Source organism: Ambystoma mexicanum, chromosome 2p, assembly GCF_040938575.1.
Source record: "Ambystoma mexicanum isolate Mex_15411 chromosome 2p, UKY_AmexF1_1, whole genome shotgun sequence".
Classification (NCBI taxonomy): Eukaryota; Metazoa; Chordata; class Amphibia; order Caudata; family Ambystomatidae; genus Ambystoma; species Ambystoma mexicanum.
Genome location: NC_090923.1, coordinates 378,136,721 through 378,161,494, shown reverse-complemented (window position 1 = coordinate 378,161,494; position 24,774 = coordinate 378,136,721). Strand labels below are relative to the sequence as shown.

The 24,774-nt window shown below is 46.3% G+C and overlaps 1 protein-coding gene across 24 annotated transcripts in view; it reads right to left on the bottom strand.

Annotated features, from left to right (window-relative positions):
• Window positions 1–24,774, bottom strand: part of CADPS (calcium dependent secretion activator) — a 2,044,505-nt gene that overhangs the window by 968,541 nt on the left and 1,051,190 nt on the right. For all 24 annotated transcript variants that reach the window (XM_069643727.1, XM_069643719.1, XM_069643721.1 and 21 more), the window contains exon 10: window positions 11,035–11,143. In XM_069643727.1, coding sequence (XP_069499828.1) covers window positions 11,035–11,143 — 109 coding nt within the window. The remainder of the gene's footprint in view (window positions 1–11,034; window positions 11,144–24,774) is intronic.

The following is a 24,774-nucleotide window of genomic DNA, read 5'->3' as shown; positions in this document are numbered from 1 at the left end:
TGTGAACAGTGGTTCCTAAAGGAACCTTTTTTTTTTCTTTTAGCAGGAAGGTCAAAATGTAAGGTGGCGTGGGAAATGAGGGAATAGGTACCAAGCAGTAATATGGATGGACAGGTGGACGGGGGAAGATGTTGCACGTGTGTTACATCAAAACTAGAGGCAGTATTTCTCATGCTCCTTGATTATAGCTTTAATAGCACTTCGAAATTCAAATTCTTCCCCTTTGCAGAGTAGTGTGTTAAAGTATATACAGAAGATTGTTGTCTTCAAAAGATGTGGATCAACAGCCTCTTTTATTGCTTGCAAGGTAGCTGGTGGGATTTTGTGTCCCACAGAAGTAGGCTGTGTGGTTACGGTACTGGTAACGCAATATGAAGTGGAGGAAGACAGCCTACTATTTGCTAAGAAAGGAACAGCCTTACTGAGAGTATTGAGAGTATTGTGATGATTGGATTGGGTGTGGCAGCGCATGGATGTGGTTCTGTAGGAGTACTGTCCAGGTAGTCTGCAACTAAGTACACCGTTGAACTCAATGCATTTCACTTTCGTAGCTTTAGCCTTTGGTACATTCCCAACAGTGGTAAAGAACTGCCACATCCATGATGGTGCTAGAGGTAGGCACTTCCTCTGCCTCATTTTCTTTTTCCTTTTCATTGCCTTTTGAAGTACTGCACATTTGTTTTTGTCTACTTCCTCCATCTGGTAGTGGTGACTGTGCCTCTTGGGGAGGAGGGATGGCAATAGATGATGCAATTTTTAACATAAATAGTAGTTTTACTAATTTTCTTTGATGTATGCACTGTGTTGTAAATTGATAATGGATAATGAGTAAGAATAGGTGTAGGAGCTGTGCATGGGCACATTCTGAGCTCGAAGGTTCCTAGATCAGTAGAAAGTGTATTTCCGAACTGTCAGCCAAGCACAGGCCCGATCGCAAAGTGCGGCCGCGTTCGCAGACACGTCATCATGACATGCGCTAGCGTGTGGCCATGTGACACTGTTTGGAGGGCCTGCGATGAAGTCAGATGTTCGCGAACATCTGACGGATGCAAACACAGTAGAAACATTGGCTAAAAGTGCATAGAAGTGTTAAGAATGAAGATAGAAGGTTTAAGGTGAACCTTTGTAAATTGAACAAAAATGTTGCTCTGTTGGGGTAAGTATGATATTATTAAGTTGTAGAAAATTAGCATGCACTGGTAAAAACCCATGAAATTCACTGAAAAAACTTTTTTAAAGAGACGTTATGGTTAAATTGCACCAATAAAAACCTATGAAATTCAATGAAAAACATTGTTAAAGGGACATTATGGTTACAAGTAAAAACTGAAAAACCTCAGAAATTCACCAGTTATGGTAAGCTAAGCAACTGTAACTCGCGCCACCACTGTGCACTGCTAAGACTAACACCCAAGACATCAGCGATGACATCACAAATGCATCCAGGCTCCATGAGGCCCCAATTCATGGGGTCTTAATAGTTGTTGGAAAGTGTCTCCATGTGGGATGGACGTGTGACGCCAGATTCGGACAGGCTACTCTGTGCTTGTATCAGGGACCCATAGCTAGTGTGGCCCAATTGGCCTGAACACCGAGGGAGAGGCGATGCAAGCCATCAGCTGAAGTCCCAGTTGGGTCCCAGGGTCCAGTAGGAGTCCCAGGGTGGAGCTACCAGTTCTCTGTGTGGCACCATGGTCCCCAGTCCTCTAGGGTGAGTACTGCTCTAGGTCATCAAAGGCATAGCCCCAGAGGGCTATGCCTTTGATGGGGCGGGTTGTGGACCTGCACTTGCGTGCTGCTGTTTAGGTAATGGATGTCAGGTTTCCCCATCCCAGGCTTAACTCTTCCTGGGAGTCCTGTTTGTATCCTTTCCCAACCTGCATGTCTATGCGAGCGCACAAGGTGATCTTGCAAGCCATGCAATGGTGGTACTGAGACATGTTCCCAGGAGAACTTCCCACAGCCCTGCCTGCAGGTTACACTTGGGTCACTGTGGCACAGGTGTAGTGGTGTAATGATTCCTTGCAATGTGTATGTGGACACACATCAATGTGCTGCATTGACATGTGCATATCTCATGATTGTGACTCATCGTCGGGCCTAGACTTGTGTGTCTGTATTTATACTGATTGCATGAGAGAGGGTGTGTGTGTGTGCGGTAGTTGCTGGTTGACTCGTGCTAAATGCATGGTACTGTTAATACATGCAATGTCACTGTCAACTGATGTCTATTTTCTTTGTCCCCTTTTCTACAGTTACTCCAGCTGGCAAAGAGAGCAGGAGCAGTGTTGTGGAGCAGAGAAGCATGGGCAGGGCCTCCAGACCCAGGTGCAGACCCCAGCCACCCATAATCAACACCTCCTCTTCAGAGAGCAATGTGGCAAGGGGAGCACCAGCACCATTGGGCAAGGCTGCTGAGGGTAAGTTTCAGAAGGTTATCGTGGTGGGGAACAGCAGTGGAACATGGTGCTGCCACACATGGGTCATCAAGGACGGAGGCCTCTCTGGAGGCATGATGGCTTGGTGAAGGAGGTGGCCATTCAGCCCAGGCCACGGGGTGAGGTAGGGGCATCGGAGATGATGTTCAGGCTGCACTCCTGGCCCAGGGACATGAGGATGTGCTGTCCACCATGGAGAGTTCGGCACAACGTCCTGTAGTTGGGTTATCTGCTGCAGCAGTGACCACCTTCCATGATGCTTCCACCCACACCGATTACCCATGTGTAGTTTATAAGGTCATCCGAGATGTTGTGCAGACATTGCTGGCAGGTATCGATATGCAGACGGCATCCATTTGTGATGTCGTACATTAATACATAGCATGAATCTAGTACAGCATCACAAGCAGATGATCCTCTTCCTGGCTCAGTTGGAGACTGCACTGCTCTCGGGTGGTCTCTCTGAGCTGGACAGTGCAGTGGCCCCCTGCTCCCCTTTCAACTCGACTCAGGCTTCCCTACCACCTACCACCATGGCCCCCTGTGCAACAGTCCCACCACCACCTAGATGGCGCAAGAGGTGGTCATTGGGCCTGCCCAGGCACCCACACATGAACAGGTAGTGGAACAGCAGGTACTTCAGGTGTCGAACTCCAACGACAAGTTTTATCCAGTCGGTGGGGGAGGAGGGTCCATTCAGAGGCCTCACACTTTCAGGCCTCAGAAGTTGGTGTCAGTGGGAGGCGTTTTCTGCACGGCATTGCCACCCAGAGGAGGAAGAGTGGCCAAGATGAGGCAGGGGAGCACCAGTGGCTCCAGACTCTGGTGTCATCCAGGGCACGATACACAAGGCAGCAGGAGATGGAGAAGCGATAGGCAAGGGATGCAGCAACTAGGAGGGCCACGGCCGAGGTGGAGGAAAGGGTTGCAAGGAGGTGGTCTGACATCCTGGAGGAGTCTTGTATGGCAGCAGAGGAGGGAGAGTTACAGCTGTTGGACAACCTGCATGCCCTCCAGGCAACAACAGAAGCCCACCTACAGGCTAAAGATGTGGATGGAGAATCGGCCCTGGTCAAGGCCCTAGTCTACAGCCCAACAGACTAGCCTGCTGCCAGTGTAAATAGTTTGATAGTGTTGGGTTTCATTGAGTATTTATTTTAATTTGTTCCATGAGCATTTTTACCATTCTCCTTATTTTATTGTAAATATTTGTACATTGATCCTCCGCAACATCCGAAGAATGGTTTGGTACGATTCATATTACGCTTTCTGCAGTGTCTTTGTCCATGTGGAAATGTACTTTTGACATGGTCTCAAAGTGCATTTGTTCTATGGCTGTCATATGGGTTGGGTCTTCACTGTGAGTGTCTTGTTACCGTGATGTTTGCTTTGGGACATTTGCGCATGCACCATGTATGTGTGATGGATGGTGCATCTGTGCTCGTTAAACATGGGTGGTCTCTTGTAGGTGTGGGGAGTTGAGGTGGTTTGGGATTGCTGTTTTTGAGAGCTTTGTCATGCACATGTGTTGCTTTCCTACTTGCATGCTTTGCAATGCAAGCATGTTGTTGAATTGTGCACATGCTGTGGATGTGTGTGTAATAGTTGTATGCTGTGGTTGAGTATGTACTCCACTGCTGAATGTGTTCATGTGTTTGTTGATGTTGTGTGTTGTTAGTGCTTGACATTGTGGCATTCTTTCATGTTGGAGTGGGGCCATCAGCCAGCTGGAGGTGGCAACAACTGATTATCTGATTCCATTCCTTGAGCAGGGGCACTCCTTGTTTGGTGTGGGTGTGTTAGTATTGTTGGAGTGAAGGTGTGTGTGTGTGTTTGTGTGTGTGTGTATATGTGTGTGTGTGGTGATGTGTGAGATGTATCATGATGGTGTTTGGGGCTCTTATTGCGGATGGATACTCACTTGTTTGTGTGTATTGTCCCATGTTCCACATGGTTAAGTCATGTGTTGTATCTGGTGACAGTTCGTTCATCTCTGCACATTAACTACTGGAGGTTGAGTTTATTGTACAATGAGTTCCTTTCTGGTCCACTGATATTTAGATGTTCCTTTAGCACTTGCTTGTCAATGTGAATGTGCCAACACTTAATTCTCTGGTATGGGGATTTAGCATTGTGTGTGTTGATGTGGGATGTGGCCTCACTATGTATGAGTGGGCTAAATTCATCACATGGGCACTCAATGGTAGGCTGCTGTATCCCTCACAAGGTAGAGCCACCCACACACACACACATCTGCAATCCCCACTACCTGCTCTCAAATCATGCATCACCTCTGTCACTGGACTGCAGATACGTCCCATGATTGATTGTTGAGTCTAGCTGAACAGATTATGAGTCTCCTTTAGTCACACATTCTCTGACATCTTTCGCATCACCCAACCATGAGCCTCTTCTGCTTGGGTCACTAGCAGGGACTTAGCCACCCATACCTACCTTTGTACTGACTACAATGCACACACGCAGTCTGAAGGACTCAGACCAAGCTTTGATTCCATGGACTTCTGTCCTCAAGGGCATTCACCTATAGCGCTTTGAGGCCATTGCAATGGCACAAAGGCACAATAAAGCTGCAACATTGCATTCCATTGCATTATTATGTGAAATGTATATGGAGTAGTAAAAGTGTAGCTGGTGCAACAGTATGCTGTCCTGTTGATAACAACAGTGCTCCCAATTGTTCATGTTGGAGGAGGATTTACTTCATGGTGGAAGCAGGCCAGAGTAGTTGAGGTAGTTTGTTGCTCCACTTTGGAGTGGTAGGGGAGCGCACTAGCAGGAGCTGCCTGGGGTAGACTGCAGAGGTAATTGGGGGTAGTTGGAGGTGGCAGGACTTGAGGGGGTGCGTGTGGTTGGTGGAGGTCAGTGGGGGTAGTGGGAAATGGCAGGAATGAGGGGGCTACCTGGGGTTGGTGGTGGAGGTCAGTGGGGGAAGTTGGATGGAGTCAGACTAGCATAGGGCTACCTGGCGTTAGTTGGGAGGCCTGCTTGTAGGGGATACCTGTTTGAAGGGTGCATGTATCATATGCTCATGACACCCTGCCGATTGTAAATTGAAAATAAACTGTAGCTGTTTCTGTCCCTGCCCTACAAAAGAGCCAGACATATTTATTAGTAAATGCGTGTTGATAGATTGTTGCCAGTCTTGCTCTTGAATTTCTTGAAACAACAATCAAACCATCAGAAAATGCACATCAGTTACTGGTCTATGGGTTAGTGTACTTCAAGTTAAGCATGATCTAGTGGATCATAAGGCCCTCTGCCATCATCTCTCCACCGCAGCACTTCTCCCCAAGTGCCTGTAATTGGATAACATTGTTCCTGCAGGTCTTCTCTGATTCCTTTTGTGCTGACCCGAGCATCATTCAATGTGGGGTCCCACAAGGTTTATGCATTGCTCCCACCCTTTACAATCTCTTCACAAGGCCTCTGTTCAAAATCCTGGATGCCCTAGGCATCTCATATACGAACTATGCTGATGACACCCAGGTGCTCATCCCCCCTCTCAGGTGATTACCTGTCTGACATGCACACCCTCAATTCCATCTACTCAATGATCCAATCCTGGATGGCAGGAAACTGGTTATGCCTCAACAGTGAGAAAACCAAACTTTTGTTGATTGGATCCCTGTACACCTTGGGCAAGCTGGACAAGCAATACAGCTCCTTCACCGCTGACAATATCCCCATCATTGACTCACAAACGGTCAAGACCATGTGTGTTTATTTGGAACCCAACCTGACCATGAACAGGCAGGTTAATGACATAGCATCCTACTCATCTTACCATTCCAAACTTCTTAACGCAGTGAGACCATTCTTATCCTAACAGAATTGTTTCACCATTGCCAGGGAAATAATTGGATCAAGACTGGACTACTGCAATGCCCTTCTTGGAGGAAACTCAGGCGAAAATCTTGCTAAACTGCAACTAGTCAAAAATAACGCCCTCAGAGCCGCCACTGGCTTATCATGCAGGGATCATATCTCAGGGCTCAGAGGGATGGTCCACTGGTTACCAGTTAAGGAAAGGATCCTTTTCAAAACTCTTGCCCTGGCGTACAAGTGCATCCAAGGCCAGGACCCCCCCTACTTGGTCCAAAAGATCTCCAAACCCCTTGCTTCCAGGCCAGCCAGAACGGCACTCCAACTTTATAACCATTCCCAAAATACACAGAGCTCATGCTGGTGGTACCAGCTTCCCTACTATGTCCGCCACCTACTGGAACGCCCTCCCATCACATATCAGGCTAATTGATTCTCATGCAGCCTTTCGCAAGGAAATCAAAACCAGGCTCTCTGTATGCAAGTATTCATACTGTATATACCTCTTGATCTGTGCTAAGTAACCTGTACCGTATCTACCTTTGTATTTGTAACCATGTATCCTGTACCAAGATTACTTCTGCTGGGCGGCCTTCATGTAACCCTGAATTAAGCCTTCTTATGTTACTTCATAGCGCCTCAATGCCCGTGGGCTGTAGTGCGCTCTACAATTCAAATAAATAAATAAATACATACATAAATAAATTACTTTGAGTAGAAACGTTTAGAACACGTTCAATATGTCTCTCACTTACAGATCAATTTCTAATTGAATTCCCATATTCTGAAAACATTCTCTTTCCTTCTTCCCTTTCTGTATAGTTTAATTGATCTTGGGGCAAGTGTATGAAAGTGTACACTGCTCCAGGTAGTTTGCAGTCAGAAATGTGTGACAATCCTCTATGTGTGAGATTAAAACATGTTATCTAGCCTGATAGCTGTAGCAACACTATGCATAAAGAAATCCCATATATGTGTCCAAACAAATGTATGATTGGTGAGGTATGATATCAATAAGCACTCACTGACAGGTAGCGGTAATCATGGAAGAAGGTGGCAGGTCTCAGAGACACAACTACCAGCTTGCGAAAATGCTGCCTGACTGTATTAACTAGTCCCCTGCTGTCTTTTCAAAAGCAGAAGACAGTCAAATATTGTCTCTAACATACGGCTTGTATAGACTGCTTCAAACAGAAAATGCACATTGTTATGCTGGCAATATTTTAATTTGTGTTTACCCCATCAAATACAATTTAGGATATTAGAAGTAACCCTTCATGTATGTTCACATTTCAAGCACCTAGACTGAGTCATCAAACACGTGAAACACTTGTGCATAGGCGCGTTACAAATGCTGTATCATATCATATAATATCAAGTTCTGTTTTTTCCTACAATTCTTGAACTTGCAGTTTTCTTGACGTATCAATGGGAAAGAAAAACTAGAAGTCTGAAGAAAACCGAAGGTGTTAGAGAGAGCTATTCAGAACCCTCTGGTGAGGGCTGTGTAATCATTTGATTCAATGGTAGAACAGTGTGTCACCCAAAAGGAAAGACCAGACCCTCCAATGGTAACTAGAGTAAAGCGGCGAAGCTTAACATCACGGGGAGGAAGGCTACACAGGAGGTACAATTATTCCCAATAGCCACTGCAGAAGAACACACCACACTGTTATACTAAAATATACACTTTATTTATAAGGTTACACATACAATATTCATGATAGGAAAAATAAGTACTCCGGTTAAGCATAAAACATAGCAGAGCATTGCATAGATTTTAAAAAAGTAAGTGGCCAGTTAAGGTCTAACTCACTCTTAACCCTAAATGGTGGCAAACACAATACATGTAGCTTTCCAGACGTATGTTAAAGTGTAGCACCCTTGAAAATATTACACACAGTGTTTAGCATCATGTTAAATATCATACACCTTAGTTACAGGTTTCCTGCTACACTCCAAATAAAGGTATGAAAGATAATACATATGCATACAATACTATTATAGCACTTAGAGTATGAACAGGGGATAAAAATGTCCAACACATCCAAGAGGGCTTCCAAAGTCCACAATGTATTTTAGTGCAACAGTCCCTAGAGCAATAATTCCATTTACACTCCAAAGAGGGACACAGTAGCAATGCTCAGTGAGCAGTGGATATCCTAGGCAGGAGTGCAAAAGAAAGATGATGAATTCCTATTAAATCCAGTAAATAAAATCAACATGTTTGGAGAAGAGCTACAGAGTTCCTAGCGGGGCCGACAAAAATGCCTCAATTCAGCAAGCACTTTCCCATGACACTTGTAGTTCTAAAGTTTTAGAAAGTGACCCATTGCAAACAATAGGACTAGCCTGCAGTTATGATGAAAAGCCAGGTAAGTTCCAGTGCCTTCCCACAAGTACCAAGAAGAAATCAGTCGAACCCAGGGGACAGCAATGGAGGCCCAGAACAGGATGCAACCCTAATGCAAACTATTGGGTCAATGGGGTTGAAGACCATGGGCCTCATTACGAGGTTGGAGGTAAGGGGTTACCGGCACCGGTAAGGGTGCCAGTGCCAGTAACCCCTTACCTCCGTATTCCGAGGTCCCTTAGCGGGTCCTGCTATGGGCACCTGGTTTTACCAGGCGCCCTTAGCGGGAGTCGCTAAGAGACCAGGGAGCTAATAATGTTATTAGCTCCATCCCCATTGAGCCCTATAGGGGCTCGAATAGGAATGGGGAATGGTTCTCAGAATGGGGACTTACTGGGTCCTCCAAGGTTGGAATGACCCGGTAAATCCCTAGTCCGAGAACCCGGACCTGGAATGCGGTATTAGCGCCATGGCTACCTCCTACCTCATAATGAGGCCCCATGTGTGCACCTCAGAGTAAGTATCTTGAATGATCTGTCAACACAGGGCCCAGAGGTAAGTACCTACAGTGTTGGTCCCTGAAAACTGTGTTCCAGTTAACAGCTTTTCAGGTGGCGGCAGCTTCCAAAAAGAAAGTGGGAGACCCTACCTTTAAATGCCAGTAAATTGCAATACAATGGCCCAGAAAAGGGTTAAAGGATTGATGTGCTGGCCCATGTAGATGAGGAGGATAAACAGCAGTGTAAGGAAGACCAAAGCAGGGCTTCCAACATACAAGTATCTATGCTCAGAACGCTGTATCTAGCCAGTGTGGAGAGATGAGGGCCTGCAAATGTAGCAAAGTCAGGAATCACCAACTAATCCTTCAGCAAGTAGACTAGGCGATTCTCTTTCCAAATATCCAGCACAACGGAGTGTAGGAATATAGTTTCTGCCATATTTACCTTCACCCAAGTGAGCTGGCGTCTTGCCAACTCACCAATTCAAGATCAGGTTGGCCATAAAGAAACAGTCAAACAATAGGCCCAACTCACACAGTAAATTGAGTGGCCTGCTCCAGACCAGGAACTGATTTAAACCAGTTCAAACCAAGATGCAGTCTGCCATTATAGTCTGAGAAACAAGCCATGTGGGCAGAAAAGCCATTTTTGCCATGTCTCATGGTTTCACTGAACAAAGGAAAAAATAAAGACAGGAGTAGGACTTCATAATATCATCGAATGGGCACCAAACTAGTAAATTGGGCTAACACTGCAGTGAATTAGCCTGATTGCCCGGTAAAGCCAAAACGTAATATTAGGTGTCTCCTGCTTACCTCCCAAAAGCAATGCAGGGCGGTATAATCACCCTAAGGGGGAAAAAGGAGTGCTAAAAAAAGCACCTCTGGGCCTGAGACCATTATGGATAACCCAGGACTGCATACCCATAAGGAGTGAAAAAGGGGCGTAGCTGCAAAGTCCATCTGACCACCAAAATAAATTCGAAAAATGTGAACACGTAAAAAAATAAAGGGCAAAAAAGCAATATGAGCAGGGGTCCCATAGAATGAGACGGTGATCCCCCCACAAGTGGAATTCTGCCTCAACCAAAGGGAAAGAAAAACAACATTGGATGACCTTCTTACACATGGAAAGGAGACATGCGAGGGGTCTGGCTGATGCTGCATACATAGCAGAGAACTCCCTGGGGCTCTATCAGCAATGGGATAGTGTGTTTGGCAATGACTCATACCGTATTCCATGAGCAGAGCACAGACGTGCACCTCATGTGCGCCCAGGCAACCCTATCGCGCTACAAGGCCATAGCAAAGGCGTGTCTTTCCTTGAATCTTAAACCCTGATTCTTCCAGCAGTAATGGACCCCTGCTCTCACATTCGGCGCAATGCTAATAGAGCCCTTTGGTGGCGAATGCTGCACTCTGCACAGCAATAATAATAATAATAATATTCATAATAACTATTATAATAATTATACTAAGTATATTAATGATACGATGGGTGTTTCACAAATACAAACACCATAACATAAATGCTACACCCTGTTACTGATTATCATGAGAAAAGCATGCACAGGATTTACTAAAGGCATTCATAATTACAATGGGTTCACAAGAGTCATTCAATATGGCTTTTCATGTCTAATGAGTGCTTGCATGCAGGGTGTTTTTACTTATAATAAATGATAATACGCATTATTGGCATAAAGGCCGCTAAGTGTTAATAATATTAATTCGATTGGCACTAAATTAATTTAGAACTCTGAAAATGCGAGTGTAAGTAGACATGACAAAAGCGCTGACACAGCAATGCAGAGAGTTAATATCCGCTGGCATTAAAGAAGCATTTGGCTTTAACTAAAGTAAATGGTCGCATTAGAAGTACCTTCAAGGCGCTCACTTACCTGGTTGCGGATCGGTGTAGTCCACCGTGTAGCCATCAAGCTGCAGCAACTCCTGGGGCTCAGCTTTCTTCTCACGGTAACTGCACATGGCAAACGTATATTGGCTAACCTGAAAACACAAACAAACAGGACAGCAGATTATTACCCCATGCGCACGAATTGTTAATTAAGTGCTGCGTGCATTTCGAAATTGCTTGCACATTTGGTAAAAGAAAGTGCAAACACTGGCTGCATGATTTATTTTTCTCAATACAGATTCATATGGCTTTACAAAGATACTTGCTTTGAATATTCAATCACTCCTCTCAGAAAAGTCTCAGAGTGACACCCTGTCACAAACAATGTGAGCTAAACTGCTAGGTGCCAGTCATATTAGAGCAATCTTGAAAGCCCACTGATCTCAGCCGCCGTTGTCATGGGTGCTGTAAATGGCAGCTCTCACTCCCATGCGTTACCATCTGCGTGACACGACGCATTCCACGTCAAGTTCTTGACGGAAGCCTTCCCTGCTGCAGGGCTATGCTTGGGAACTAACAGAGCCTTTGGGAGCCCATCGTGCTGCATCAAGACCCAGCTTGCACTTAACATTTTAAAGTCTACGTTGTGTCCAAGAAGGCTGTTAGAAAGCAAAGGATTCTCCCTGCTCAGGGCTAGGAACTTACAGGGAAATTTACTGTCAAATGACTTTGCTAAGGTTGTGTCACATCCTGCATTCTTTACATACGTTTATTAGGTTGGACATTTCCTTAACCTCTGGACGACGCTGTGACTTCAGACGTCTCTTCAAAACTCTTGAACTAATACAGCAAATGAGGTCATTACAAGTTCCCGTTGCAGAAGCGGCCACACAGTAAACCAATGTGCAGCGGCAAACACCACAGGCATCACGGCTCACACAGTACGTCATATAAAAAGTCAGGTATTTGGCTGGCCATGGAAATTACAAGAGTGGGGGCATAACATGGTAACCTCGTTTGGAGCGTGTCTGCCCTTTTCTGCTCTTTGGCAGTTACACTTTATCAATGATGAGAAAAGGGATCAGCCTTAGAAACAGTGTTGGCGCCCCGAAATGGGGAGGATCCGAAGAATGCAAAAAAATGGCAAGAGTAGATATGCAGCAACCAAGGGATGCCACAGAGGCTGACCTGGGCTTGGACCAAACTAAAGGAAGAAAAACCCTATTGTTGCGCTTCTCGATGTAGCAAAGTGTTAGTAAAAAATAGATGGATTCAAATTTAAGTGACAAATGAAGTATTTAATGCTTTTATGCGATTACAAACATATTTGAATCAAACAGCAAGGTTTACCACACCTTAAATTGTAACAAAAAAATTGATTGTTAAAGTCACAAACTGAAATGGCCTTGGCATCAGGTGTCAAAAAATGGAGTTGAAATGTTTATGATTCTCTTGTATCAGAATTTTAGATAATCCAAATTGGTTACCAAGATCAAGTGCAAGCAATAGTATTAACCTTTCCATGCACTGGGAACACTGGAACTTTATTGGCTTGAGAAAGACCTGTGAGGGTTGAAACATGTGCCAGCTGATTCACACACATTTCCATTTAAATTCCTCTTGTTGCACCTAGAGAAAATCCGGTTACCATTATTTTGAACAACCAACGCAAGATTTCCAGTTACAACCATTACTAGTCATTATATGTGTGTATGAGCAGTGTGTGTAGGCAATGTGGGGGTGGTCAGTGTTACTGCGTGTGGGAGGGTATATGTAGAGGTGTGATGTATGTAGGCAGTGTGTGTGTGGCATCAGTGTATGTACAGGCAATGTGTGTGTGGGGGGCAGTGTGGGGGCAGTGTGTGTGGAATAATGTGTGGGAGGACAGTGTGAATGGGACTCTGTGTGTGTGTGTGAGGGTCGTAGATGTGGGGCAGAATGTGGTGGCAGTATTTCTGTGTGAGTGGTGCAGTGTGTGTATGGAGGGGCAGTATCATTGTGAGGGGATGCATCATTGGGGTAATGGGATAGCTTATGGGGGTGCATTGTTTGTGTGTGGGGGTGATTATGGGGAGTGTGTGCAAGTGTGGGGGACTGACTTTGTGGGGTGAGCAGATTTGGAGTGAAGAAGCAGTTCACATGAGCAGGAGGAAGTGTGTGTTAGTAAGTGGGCAGTGTGTTTTAGTTGGTGTGTGGGAGGTTAGTGTGTGATGACAGTTTTAGTGTGGTTTTGCAGTGAGTTTGTGCGGAGAGGGTGTGGGGACAGAGGTGTCTGTAGTACGTGGGAGTGAGCATTGCACGTCGGGTCCATGTGTTCGAGGGGAGTGCATTTGTGGGGACAGTGCTTGTGGGTGTTCGGGGAGTGTTTTAATGTGTGTGCATGTCTGAGGGGTAGTATATGTGTGACAGGTGATGCATGTGGGCTGTGTGCTTGTGGGGCAAGTGTGCATGTGATGTAGGGGGCATTGTGTGCATAGGGCAGTCTGTGCAGGCGTGTAGGGGCAATGTGTGGGGCAGTGTTCGTTTGTAGGGACAGTGTATGTGTGTACAGTGTTTGTGTTGGTGGGCAATGCATGTGTGTGATGCTAGCCAAAGTGTGTTGTCAAGGGGTTTGACCCATGTTGAATTATTAGACGGGGTAGATGTGGGGATGAGCTGTCGCCGCCCGTCATTCTATCCCAGAACAAAACTAAATCAATAGACTGGGTGGTTGTGGGGATGAGCTGTCGCCGCCCATCATTCCATCCCAGAACCAGGAAAACCGCGCGGTTGTGCGCACACCAAAATGGTTGTCTAACCTGCCACCCACCAGTGCCAGCATGATGGACCGGAAGCGCCAGGGGTGAAAGGTGGTGTCAAAGGAAAAATAACAGTGTTGTTAGACCAAAAGTGCCTTAAAATCACCTTTGTTTTCCTGAATGCAAGCTCAAAGTGCCTATTTCGAACATTGCAGGATATTCAAAAATCTTACTGAACACCAGCAGACATCTGGCAGAATGAAGTGTTGTGTGCATACAAAATCTGGGAAGAGGAGCCCAAAACAATGTTTATAACAAAACTGGCTGAGCTGTGGATGTCAGCAGCTTAATTGAAATTGGATTTAAAACCACTAAAATTGAAATGTTTAAATTAAATGAGTGACCTACTTTTGAGTGTCACATAGTTGCAACTGTTAAATGTCATGGTTTTGAACTTAGAATCAGCATTCTAGCTGCATGTGTAAAAATTGTAAGTTTGATTTAAACTGGGAACTAAAGTGACATTTAGCTGAATTCTGCCTGACAACTACCCCCGACAGGAGAAACCTGCTCAGCCACTCTTCCCAGGACTAGCTACATCCTGCTGCCCCTGCCAAAAGGAGATGACACATCTCTGATTGGGTTAGGGGAGGAGCACCTGGGGACTGCAGGAAGTTGAACAAAACCCTGTCCTGGACTCAGGCAAATGTTATATTGGAGGGGTCGTAAATGGCTTCCTCTTGGGAGAAACTGGGAGGGGCAGTGCCTCTGCTAGCAAGCTGAGCTTGGGGGAAGTGGATAAACCAGTTATTCCACCATGTGATGTGGGAAGCCACACCCCTTTTTGACCAGGGCATAATTTTAAAAAGATAGATAACTCATAGTGCGGACTGGTCAAAATTATATAAATAATATCATTATTCTTGGGATTTTTCCGTGCACATTTTAAGAGGTGTTAGGACCCTGTGGTGTATTCTGGGGGGTTGCTAGCGGAAAATAGGGTCTTACTCCAAATGTCTGCATGTTAAAAATCTGACACTTCATCAATTAATGTCCATACTCCTTGCGCACATTTGTGTAATTTTTGGTAAATGTCCGATATTGGTAAACCGACCAAAAAGCGCAAAATGTTGTCATTTCTGAATCCCAGCTCGCAGGAACATGGGGCTTGAACAGAGACCTGTCTTAATTCATCTGTAATATGTACATGTAATGTCAACCACTTGTGTATCTGGGAAATATGTATTTGAGTCAGAAATAAATTTGTGTTCAATTTGACAAGGGGAGGATCCTCTGACCCATAGACAGACCTCATCATGATGACAATCCATTTCCTTCCCCCAATCATGGGAGAGGGGAGAATTGGCCCAATGACAGGTAGAGAGGGGCAGGCTCAGTTGTGCCACGCACACACCCACTTTCTAAACACATAAAAGCAGACAGGTAGGGACATTCACTTTCCACTTTCTTGCGGGACGCTTTGCCGGGAGACTCCAGACTTCAAATCCATCAACCTCCAGAGACCAGAGATCCAGAGAGACCAGAGATCCAGATAGACCAGAGATCCAGAGAGACCAGAACTGTGTAGTGCTGAGAGCAGAGCCAGAGACCAGACCGCTGTAGCAGAAGTCCAGCCAATCCTGACCCGATCGGTGACAAAGCCATTCCTGTCCAAAAGATAGTGTGAGTACTCTAGGACTGTGCCAGACTAATCTCTTAGTTTACAATGACCTAATTAAAACTATTTTAACCTATTTAGAACTACCTCATAGGAATCGTGTGTGTCATTCTGTCCTTTTTAAAACTGAAAACTGTCATCTGTCATTCTGAGCTTTAAAATTTCAAATCCGAAAAACTACCTTGACTAAATTGGCTGTATCTCCAGAACCGTTTGTGCTAGGAGCGAAATTTATCTTAAAGCTAAGATTCTAAGCTTTCCAACAAACCTAGAAACGACTTGCTACTCCTTATAGTGCCTCCGTAATTACGCTCGACGCGCGCGATTAAATTTGCCGCGATTTGACATTTTGCAGAATTTCAGCCACGTGTAAAAATCAGCAGCTCCTTGCTTTCCTTTGCTAAAATTCGTTTTAACCTGCTAGTTACTCATAGAGCATTGCTAAAGTGAGCCTGCACTAATATAAACTAGATATCACTCACCCTGAACCTCCTACAGGGAATTAAAATCAATTTTAGCATAATTTCACTTCATTGCCACCACATTCAAAGCATTTTGGGCCTGTGTTTTAAAATCACACCTGTTTTTCTCTAAGCTTGCTAGGGCGGAACTGCATTTCATATTGCATTTGGTTGGGATTCTTGAAGACTGTGTGCTCTCCTTCCATTTCTTACATTGCATAGGGGGGGAGTGAATTGTCAAGGAAAAGTGATTACATTTGTCTTTTGTTGAAGCCATATCAAGTTATTTTCTGTACGGCATTTCATTCATCATTGCGTTTCCTTGAACCATATAAAGCATTCTTTCCCACCTTATTCTTCTGTTCCTATTCATAAGCAACCAAGAACTGTACCACTGTAACATTATCCATTGTTGATCACTATCATCCTCACAAGTGTGCTATCAAATATTAATTTACTATAGAAGTGTGATATATATATGTATTGTTTAATTTTTCAAATAAAACCTTTTAATTTGCGAAACAAACCTACTTCTTGGCTCAGTGGGGTCAGGGGGATTCTAAGAGAGGGGTGTTATACAAGGGTTCATCATCCAGATTATAACTTGCCATAAAAATACATAAATAAGGGCTTCCCTTGGGCATCCCAGACAAGGCACTGACTTAGTGGGATTGCTTGATTGGAGACACTTACAAAGTGGGGGCTTGTAGCCGGGATATTCTGGGTTAGATTTACCACTTGTGCAGCTTAATACAGTGTGCCAACTGACCGGATACACATATCCGGTTAGATCACCATGCTGCTTTACACTGTGAAAGCACCCCTCAAAGGAACTCTCTAAGGAAACGGTCTGTTTTGCAAAATAAAATACAAACTTCTGTAAGTCAGGAAGGAACTCAAATTCCAGAATGACTTGGTAGATATGAAGATAGCTAGGGAGCACCTCTTACATAAACTGTTTGTGAGAGGTGAATGGTCTGAACAGGACCAAAATATATGGTTGCAGGCGATCACACAACAGGTCACTACAACTGGATCAGATATGTGGAGAGATCAGGGTCCCTTACATGTGGCCCTGAGTGAACTATATATGGCCCCTAAGGCCAAGGATGAGCACAACAAGATTGCCAGGGTAGCGGCATATTTATATTTACATATGGGAGCCATGCAGGACAAATGTGTTGAAGGCCAAGATCTGGCAAATGGGCAACAGATGGCGTTAGAAAAGGCCCAATCTGACCTGGTCTCTTCTGAGCAGAGAAGCCAGGAGTCAGAAAATGAGAGTAGACAATACATCATTAAAATGAAGGAGGATATGGATATCCTGCAACAGGAAAAGGCTGACCAGGATACCAGAATTCTGGCTTTGCAGAAGGAGCACCAAGACAGTTTGAACTCCTTACTGCAGAGCCAGAAAAAGCTGGAGCAACAGATAGATTTCAACAGGGCATGCACAAAGCAGGTAGCCACCCTGCAACGCCAATTGGATAGAGAAAAAGAGGAGAGCAATAAACTTATTCTGAAAGAACTGGACACCCAGTAGAATTTCAGGAAGAGTGCCAGAAAACTGGTGCCCTTCAAAGGCAGAGGGACGACCTGGCGGCACAGATGCAGGCTCTTAGTCAGGAAAGGGACACCTTTGGCCAGGAAGTCTGCCAACTAAAAGAAAAAATTGAAGAAAATCACCAGGCCCTCCAGGGGCTGGGTGACCTCCAAAAAGAGCATCACGACTTGCTAGAGCACACCAGGAGGGTGGAAGATGCTCTGGCAAGAAAGGAGCATGCCAGTAGGGAGGGGACACAGGAGGTAACCCTCCTGCAACAAAGACTGGCCCAGTTTTCCAGGACCAATCAGGAGGCACAGAGAGAGAATGAGGCTCTCTGTCAGCACAATGATAGGCTCCAGCAACAGGTAGCCATGCAGGAGAGACTGATAGAGTCTAGTAAGGCCTTAACTGAGGAACTGAAAGCACAGGCTCTTGCATTGCATCAGGGAGCAGGGGCAGACAGAGATGAAGTTTGCTGGGAAAGGGAAACACCTGAGCATAACCTCAGAAGCCCTAGTCCAGAGGCCTTCATCTCTCTCAGTCCCTGGTATCTGCCACCCCCATGTCCCCTGGCACACATGAGCACAGGGCCACAAGGATGGCAGATTACTATCCAGCCAAAAGTATGGGGCTCATAGGCCAGTAGCACCCAGGAATGGAGGGGCGGGCATCCGGGTATGGGCACCCAAGCACAGTGCAATTTAGTGGGGAACCCCAGGAGAGTAGGCCCATTAAGGGCATCCTGAAAACCTCTGCCCAGTTAGGTCAGTGGGGGGCTACCTATCAAATCCTGGCAGCAAGGGGGGATCTGAAGACTCCTCTGAGCGTTACAGGACACAGGAGACCAGGTCCCCACATTCTGCCAGCCATTCCCAGGCTCGCAGAATCCGGGAAAACCTGGAAGATCAGACGGGCACCTCTGGGAGCAGTGCTTTGGAGTAAGAGGATGAATGAACCAGGGTGACCCGAACCAAAAAGGCCAATAAGGCAAAAAGGGCCTTGCTTAAGGACCCATTGAAACAAATAAAGGCAATAAGGAGTGTGATCACGCCTTATCATAAGAACGCCAAGTATTCTGTTTGGGAACACTTGGAGCTCTATGAGCAAATGATGGAGACTTTCCATTTGAAGGACAGCAGTAGCTGCATCCAGTACGTCAAATGGACATTCTCCCCAGAATACTCCAGTTTCTTTGCAGGGCTGGAGGACCAAAACCATTCAAGATGGTCCACATATAGGGCGGCCATCTTGAAACATTTTTCTGTTCATAGAAATCCTCAAGAGGCTGGCAAGGCAGCCTACAATTTGCAATGTGGGGAGGATCAGGCCCAACAAGAATTTGTGCAAGAATTGAAGCGTGCCTTTGCGCAGACCACCAGGAGGGTGCGCACGGACAGCAGAGAATTTGTCAATACTTTTTTCCATGCCTTGCCCAAATACATCATGACCCAGCTAGTGAGAGATTTTCATGAGAAGAGGTCACTAGACTGGGTCATTGAACAGGCTACCCCGATCTATGAGGTGCAGAAGCCCATATAAAATAAAAGTAATGCGCAGAAAACCCCCAAAACCAACAGCACCCCTGCTGCTGCCAAGGTGGCGGAGGTAAAGGTTGCCCCCGTTTTAGATTTGGAGATGGGGGGGCCTAAAAACCTGCCTCCACCAAATAATTCACAGCCAGAAGGCCCTCGGGCCAGTCACAGACAAGGAGTCGAGGAGGTAGTCGGGGTCCCCCGCTCCCCTGATTATGTAAGTCCCCGCTACAAGGGAAACCGACCCCTCCTGGGTTATGTGTGGACTCCTCCAGCCCAAGGGGGGGGATCCAGCCAAGCACCTGACCCAGGGAACTTCCCTCCTAACTTCCCCCAGGAGGGCAGAAATTCACCAAATCCTGGGCAGAACTTTTTTCCCAGGTATCCACCCAATTTCCAGCCCCAAAATCATCCATCCTTCTTTCCCCAATTCCCTGAGCCCAGACAACCTAATCCAGGAGAGGGGAGGCCAAGGGTGGAGGGGTACTCAAATCTTCCCAATCCGGGGTATTACCAGAGAAGGGATGGCTACCCTTCCCGGGATCAGCCCAGTGGAGAAAATAGAGCCCCGTATCAGCCTGAGCGGGTTTCACAACTTGAGCGCCAGGTCCAAAATAAGGCACGGGATCTGGGTCACATACTGAGGGCTCAACAGAACCCTCAGATGAGCATGCCACCGCAGAATGCCCCAAACTCTGGGCCTGGTGCTCCAGAACAATGACGGGGGCAGCACCCCGATAACCCACCGGTTCCCAGGGAGGAGGCACAAGGGGAAGGGGGGTGTAAAGCCTTGGGGGAAGCTTCCTTCCCAACTTGTAAACAGCCCCTGGAAAACCAGGAACCGGAAACAAAATCTCCAACCCCTGAAAGTCTGCCACCCAAAGAGCAAAGAGGAGGTAGGAGAAACAAAGGACCCAAACAGACCCATTTTGTGGAGGAGGTACAGGTCTTCCAATTTGAGGGAGAGGGATCCTCAGAGGACGCTGGGAAAAGGATCTTCTCCTTCAGAGATGGGGGAACTCCTCCCAAGGAAAAATGGGTCCCAAGAGATTCCAATCCAGACTGGGTAGATGTGGGGATTGAGCTGTCGCTGCCCATCATCCTATCCCAGAACCAACAAAACAAAAAACCCCTGGTTCAAACCCATCCTGGTGACTGCCTCCCAAAAGGCAGGGGCGGCCCAGAACCGGAACCAGGGGAACCTAAAACCGAATCAACAGACTGGGTAAATGTGGGGACTGAGCTGTCGCCGCCTATCATTCTATCCCAAAACCAACTATACCAAAATCCCATGGGTCAAACCCATCCTGGTGACTGCCTCCCAAAAGGCAGGGGCGGCCCTGAATGGGAACCAGGGGAACCTAAAACCGAATCAACAGACTGGGTAGATGTGGGGATTGAGCTGTTGCCGCCCATCATTCTATCCCAGAACCAACAATACCAAAATCCCATGGGTCAAACCCATCCTGATGACTGCCTCCAAAAAGGGGGGGCGGCCCAGAACCCGAAACCATTTCCAGTTGCCAACTTTTTCTTTCAGATTCCCCAGGCTCTCCACAGAATTCTGCCCAAATCTCTTCGCTAGCAATGTCCAAAACCAGAGAATTAGCCCACCAGTTGTCCAAAAATGTGCATTATCTGTGCCCCCTTGAGGAGAAGGAGGGAAGATACTATGCCCCAGTACAAGTACAGGGCAGGGTACAATTTTGGCACTGGTGGACACTGGATCCAAAAGGGCCTTTGATGAACTAAATGCAGGAAGGGGGGAGAATTAATAAATTCCTCTCACCTCTCTTCCTGGACAACTGCAGAACTTTGACGGGAAGGAAATTCCCGTCGAGGGCACTGCAGACTTGGACATCAAAATTGGGCGACACAAGGTGAAACACCCGGTCATAGTAGTAACTCCAGAGGGCACCCCTTGTTTACTAGAGAATGACCTCCTGAGAAGGTTGTCACCCCTAATAGATTGTGTAAACAAGGTCCTCTGGACCCAGACTAGCTGACCAATAAATTTAAAACAGAGTGTCAACCATGTTAGTTTAAATGGCACCTGCCACATGGTTGAACAAAAATCTGACCAAGTAGAATTTCACTTCCAGAACAACCAAATTCCAGACGTGACAGTAATAGCAGTAGGACAAAAGACTGGTGGTGGGGGGTCCTCTCTATTTCTGAGAATCAACCTTCCTTCCAGTTTAAGGTGGTATTCCACACTGGAAGGAAACACTCTGAAATTCTTTACTAATCCACAATCAGAAACTCCCACTCCTATAGTCCAGAAAGATGTGAAATCAGCTCACAGCCTGGCTGATATTCAGCAAATTGGAGATCAGTTGTTCATCCCTGTTCAGTTAAATGATGGGAAGGACTCTGTTCTCGCTCGAGTGTGTGTGAACAACTGTAAGAGCTTCATCAGTGAAGCCATGTTCCGCCAACTCCCAAAAGATGCAGCCATTCCCACATTCAAACTGATAGACAAATGGGAAATGGACCTGGAAGCACCCAATTCCAAACATCTCCTGCCAAGCAGGTGTATGCTCAAAATCTCCATTGGCAACAAGAGCATAGTCCATAATTGTTGGGTCGTGCGAGACGTCACTGCCGCCTTTTACTTAGGCAGTGACATTCTCAATCGCTTCGCCATTAGTTTGGACCTAATAAACTTCAAAGCTTGGTCCCGATTAGCGGATAATCCCATGGGCTTTGATGATCAAGAAAAAGCATTTAGGTCAGCTCAATTGCTACCTTATGCAGTTGAAATTCAGCTTAAAGAGGAAATCACCATCCCAGAAAGGACCCGACAATTCTCCCTGGAAGTGAAAGTTAAAAGAGGACAAAAATTGAAAAACCCTGATGCTTATATTCATCTAAATGTTTCTCTCCAACAGCAAGGGTTAGGGGTAAACCCAACACCATTAGTCAACATAGAACATGACACCATTCCAATAGAGGTGGATAACAGCGACTTAAGAGTATTACTCTAACCGCAGGCACCATTATTGGAATGGCGGTTGATGACCGACATTTCTCCATTGATTTAGGAAATGAACTGTTAGGACCGATCCCCAAGGACTGTTTTGACAGTGACAGTGAGGACAATACAACACCAGACAGGATTTTCACCCGGCATGGGGGGAACTTCCTGGCGTACACTTCTTGCCCTTATGGCAAGGAAGATGTGACTTGTGACTTCAGAGGGAATGAGGTGATTCACCAGGTCCATGAGGGCTGCCTTTCCCACCTGAAGCCTCCGGACCAAATCAGCACTCTGACCAGGGACTTCTCCACACAGCTGGAGGAGGCCGCTGAGATAGCAAAACCAGAAGTCTTTCCATGCTTCAGACAGATGGTGGAAGAGAGAGTCAACCTAGCTGATGCCTGCGTGACTCTGGAACAGAAGCAAAAGTTGAAACACGTTTTCTTGGATTTCCAATATCTCTTTGCGGTAGACTCATATGACTGTGGTCGCACCGACATCCACACGACAACAACAATTCGCATGGACCCTGGCATGACTCCAGTGTTTGTGAAGCAATATCGCTTGCCTCTTGCATCCATGGAGTCCCTTACTGAAATAATTAAGAACCTTGAGTCCCGGGGAATAATCCGTCCAGTCCACAGCACTTTCAATAATCCGGTGCTGGGAATATTGAAGCCAAACGGCCAGTGGAGACTCTGTGCCGACCTTAGGGAGCTCAACAAACGGGTCCATACTTCCCGATGGCCTCTGCCCTACATTGACCAAGGGCTGGCCCAGATTCAGGGGTCACAGGTATTCACAGCAATAGACCTGACCAATGGATACTGGACCGTGCCTGTCAGTAGGGAGGACCAATACAAACTGGCTTTTACCTTTGGGGGCCAGCAGTACACATGGACCCGGACTCCCTTCAGATACCTGAACTCCGGCAATGAATTCAACATTTTCCTACATAAGGCCATGCCCGACCTGGGTGCGAGGGGTAACCTGTCTTATGTAGATGATGTCCTCATCAAAAGTTCATCGGTGGAAGAACACATAGCGGAGATCCATTATGTTCTGACACAGTTGAGGGCCGCAGGAGCAAATCTTTCCTTTCAGAAAGCACAGTGGTGTAGAACCCGTGTTAATTTCTTGGGGCATGAGATTACTCCTCAGGGTCTCTGTCCTCTGGAAAAGAAAGTGGAAGCACTTCAGAAACTGAAAGACCCCACCACTCTGCGGGAACTAAGGAGCCTCCTTGGACTAATTACAGCAGAAAGTTCATTGAGGGCTACGCAGAGATCACCAGACCCCTGATTCATCTCTTGAAGGGGGGGTCAAGTGGGAGTGGGGTCCAGAACAATCCGAGGCAGTAAGACAACTCAAGACAAGCCTCTCACAAGCGCCTTGCCTAGCTTACCCTGTCAGAAACAAGGAGTTCGTCCTAGAGACAGGGTTCTCTAATACGTGCTTGACAGCAGTATTATACCAAAAGCATGACAAGGTCAATAAAGTAATCTCCTATGCGAGCAAAACTTTATCCTCTGTGGAGGAAAAATTCAACGATTGTGAGAAGGCACTCCTGGCAACGGTGTGGGTATTGATGAATTACCGCCCGTTCACCCAGGGGAAACACATCAGAGTGGAGACTCCACACCAGCCTCTGCAATATCTCCAAAGTGACAGAATCCGGCCCGGAAATGTGAGTAATTCCCGAATTACTTCCTGGATTCTGTCAATGCAAGGCTTTCCTGTGGAAGTCAGATATGGCCAAACAAGAAGAGTCCCCTCGCGCAAGGTCTGGCTGACTTGCAAGATTGTGCCAGAGAAAACTGTCTCGAGGACGAAAGTCTAAAAATCAAGGACAACATGGAGGCATACCTTAATTCCCCACACAAAGTCTTTGAAGAAGACAAGTGTGAGGGAATGCCCACTGTCTATGTGGATGGATGCTCTTACCATGTTGAGAACAACGGGGAAAAAGAACTGGTGGCCGGCGTAGGGAACGCATGGGTGAATGAGTCCCCAGAACCCTCCGCTGGATACAAAATTGGTCCCCGAAGTAGTCAGGTGGCAGAATTGATGGCTGTGCATCAAACCATCCTCACTGCTGTCCAACATCAACTCCAAAAACTAGTCATAATCACAGATTCGGATTATGCACGGAACGGGTTTGTAGAGCACCTGGTTAATTGGAAAACCAGAGGCATGTTATGTGCTAATAACAAACCCTTGAAACATGGGAAGTGGATCCAAAACATTGATAAACTGGTCACCTCGAACGGGATGACCATCTACTGGAAAAAGATCAAGGGTCATTCCAAAGTAGAGGGACCAGACAAAACTGGAAATGACTTAGCTGATCAGCTGGCCAAAACCGGGGCCATCCAAGGGGATCTAATAGAAACAGAGTCCCTGTTGGGGGAAATCCAGGTCACTGCTATCACTAGGTCCCAGACAAATGCTCACAATGATCTTTCAACTGCCCAATGGAGTAAGGAGACCCCTGATGCTGATTTAATTACAGCTCAGAAGGGGGATCCAATCATTGGTAAGTTTTACCAACACCTTGAGGACCCTGAGAACTTTCCCCTGACGGATACCGATTACATTGGGAAAGAGGACCTAAGAGTGTTGATGAAATGTCCAAAAATGTTCCGAATCCAAGACGGTTTGTTGGTAAGGAAATCCAAAGCTGGCCATGATCAGTGGGTGGTTCCTACCTCATTCCGAAGCCTAATGTTAAGTCACGCCCATGATGCGGCCACCGCCGGTCATAGGGGGTTTCACACATCACTGGAAATCTTAAGAGAGGTTGCATGCTGGCCACACATGGGGCAGGACCTTGACCAATACTTCAAGG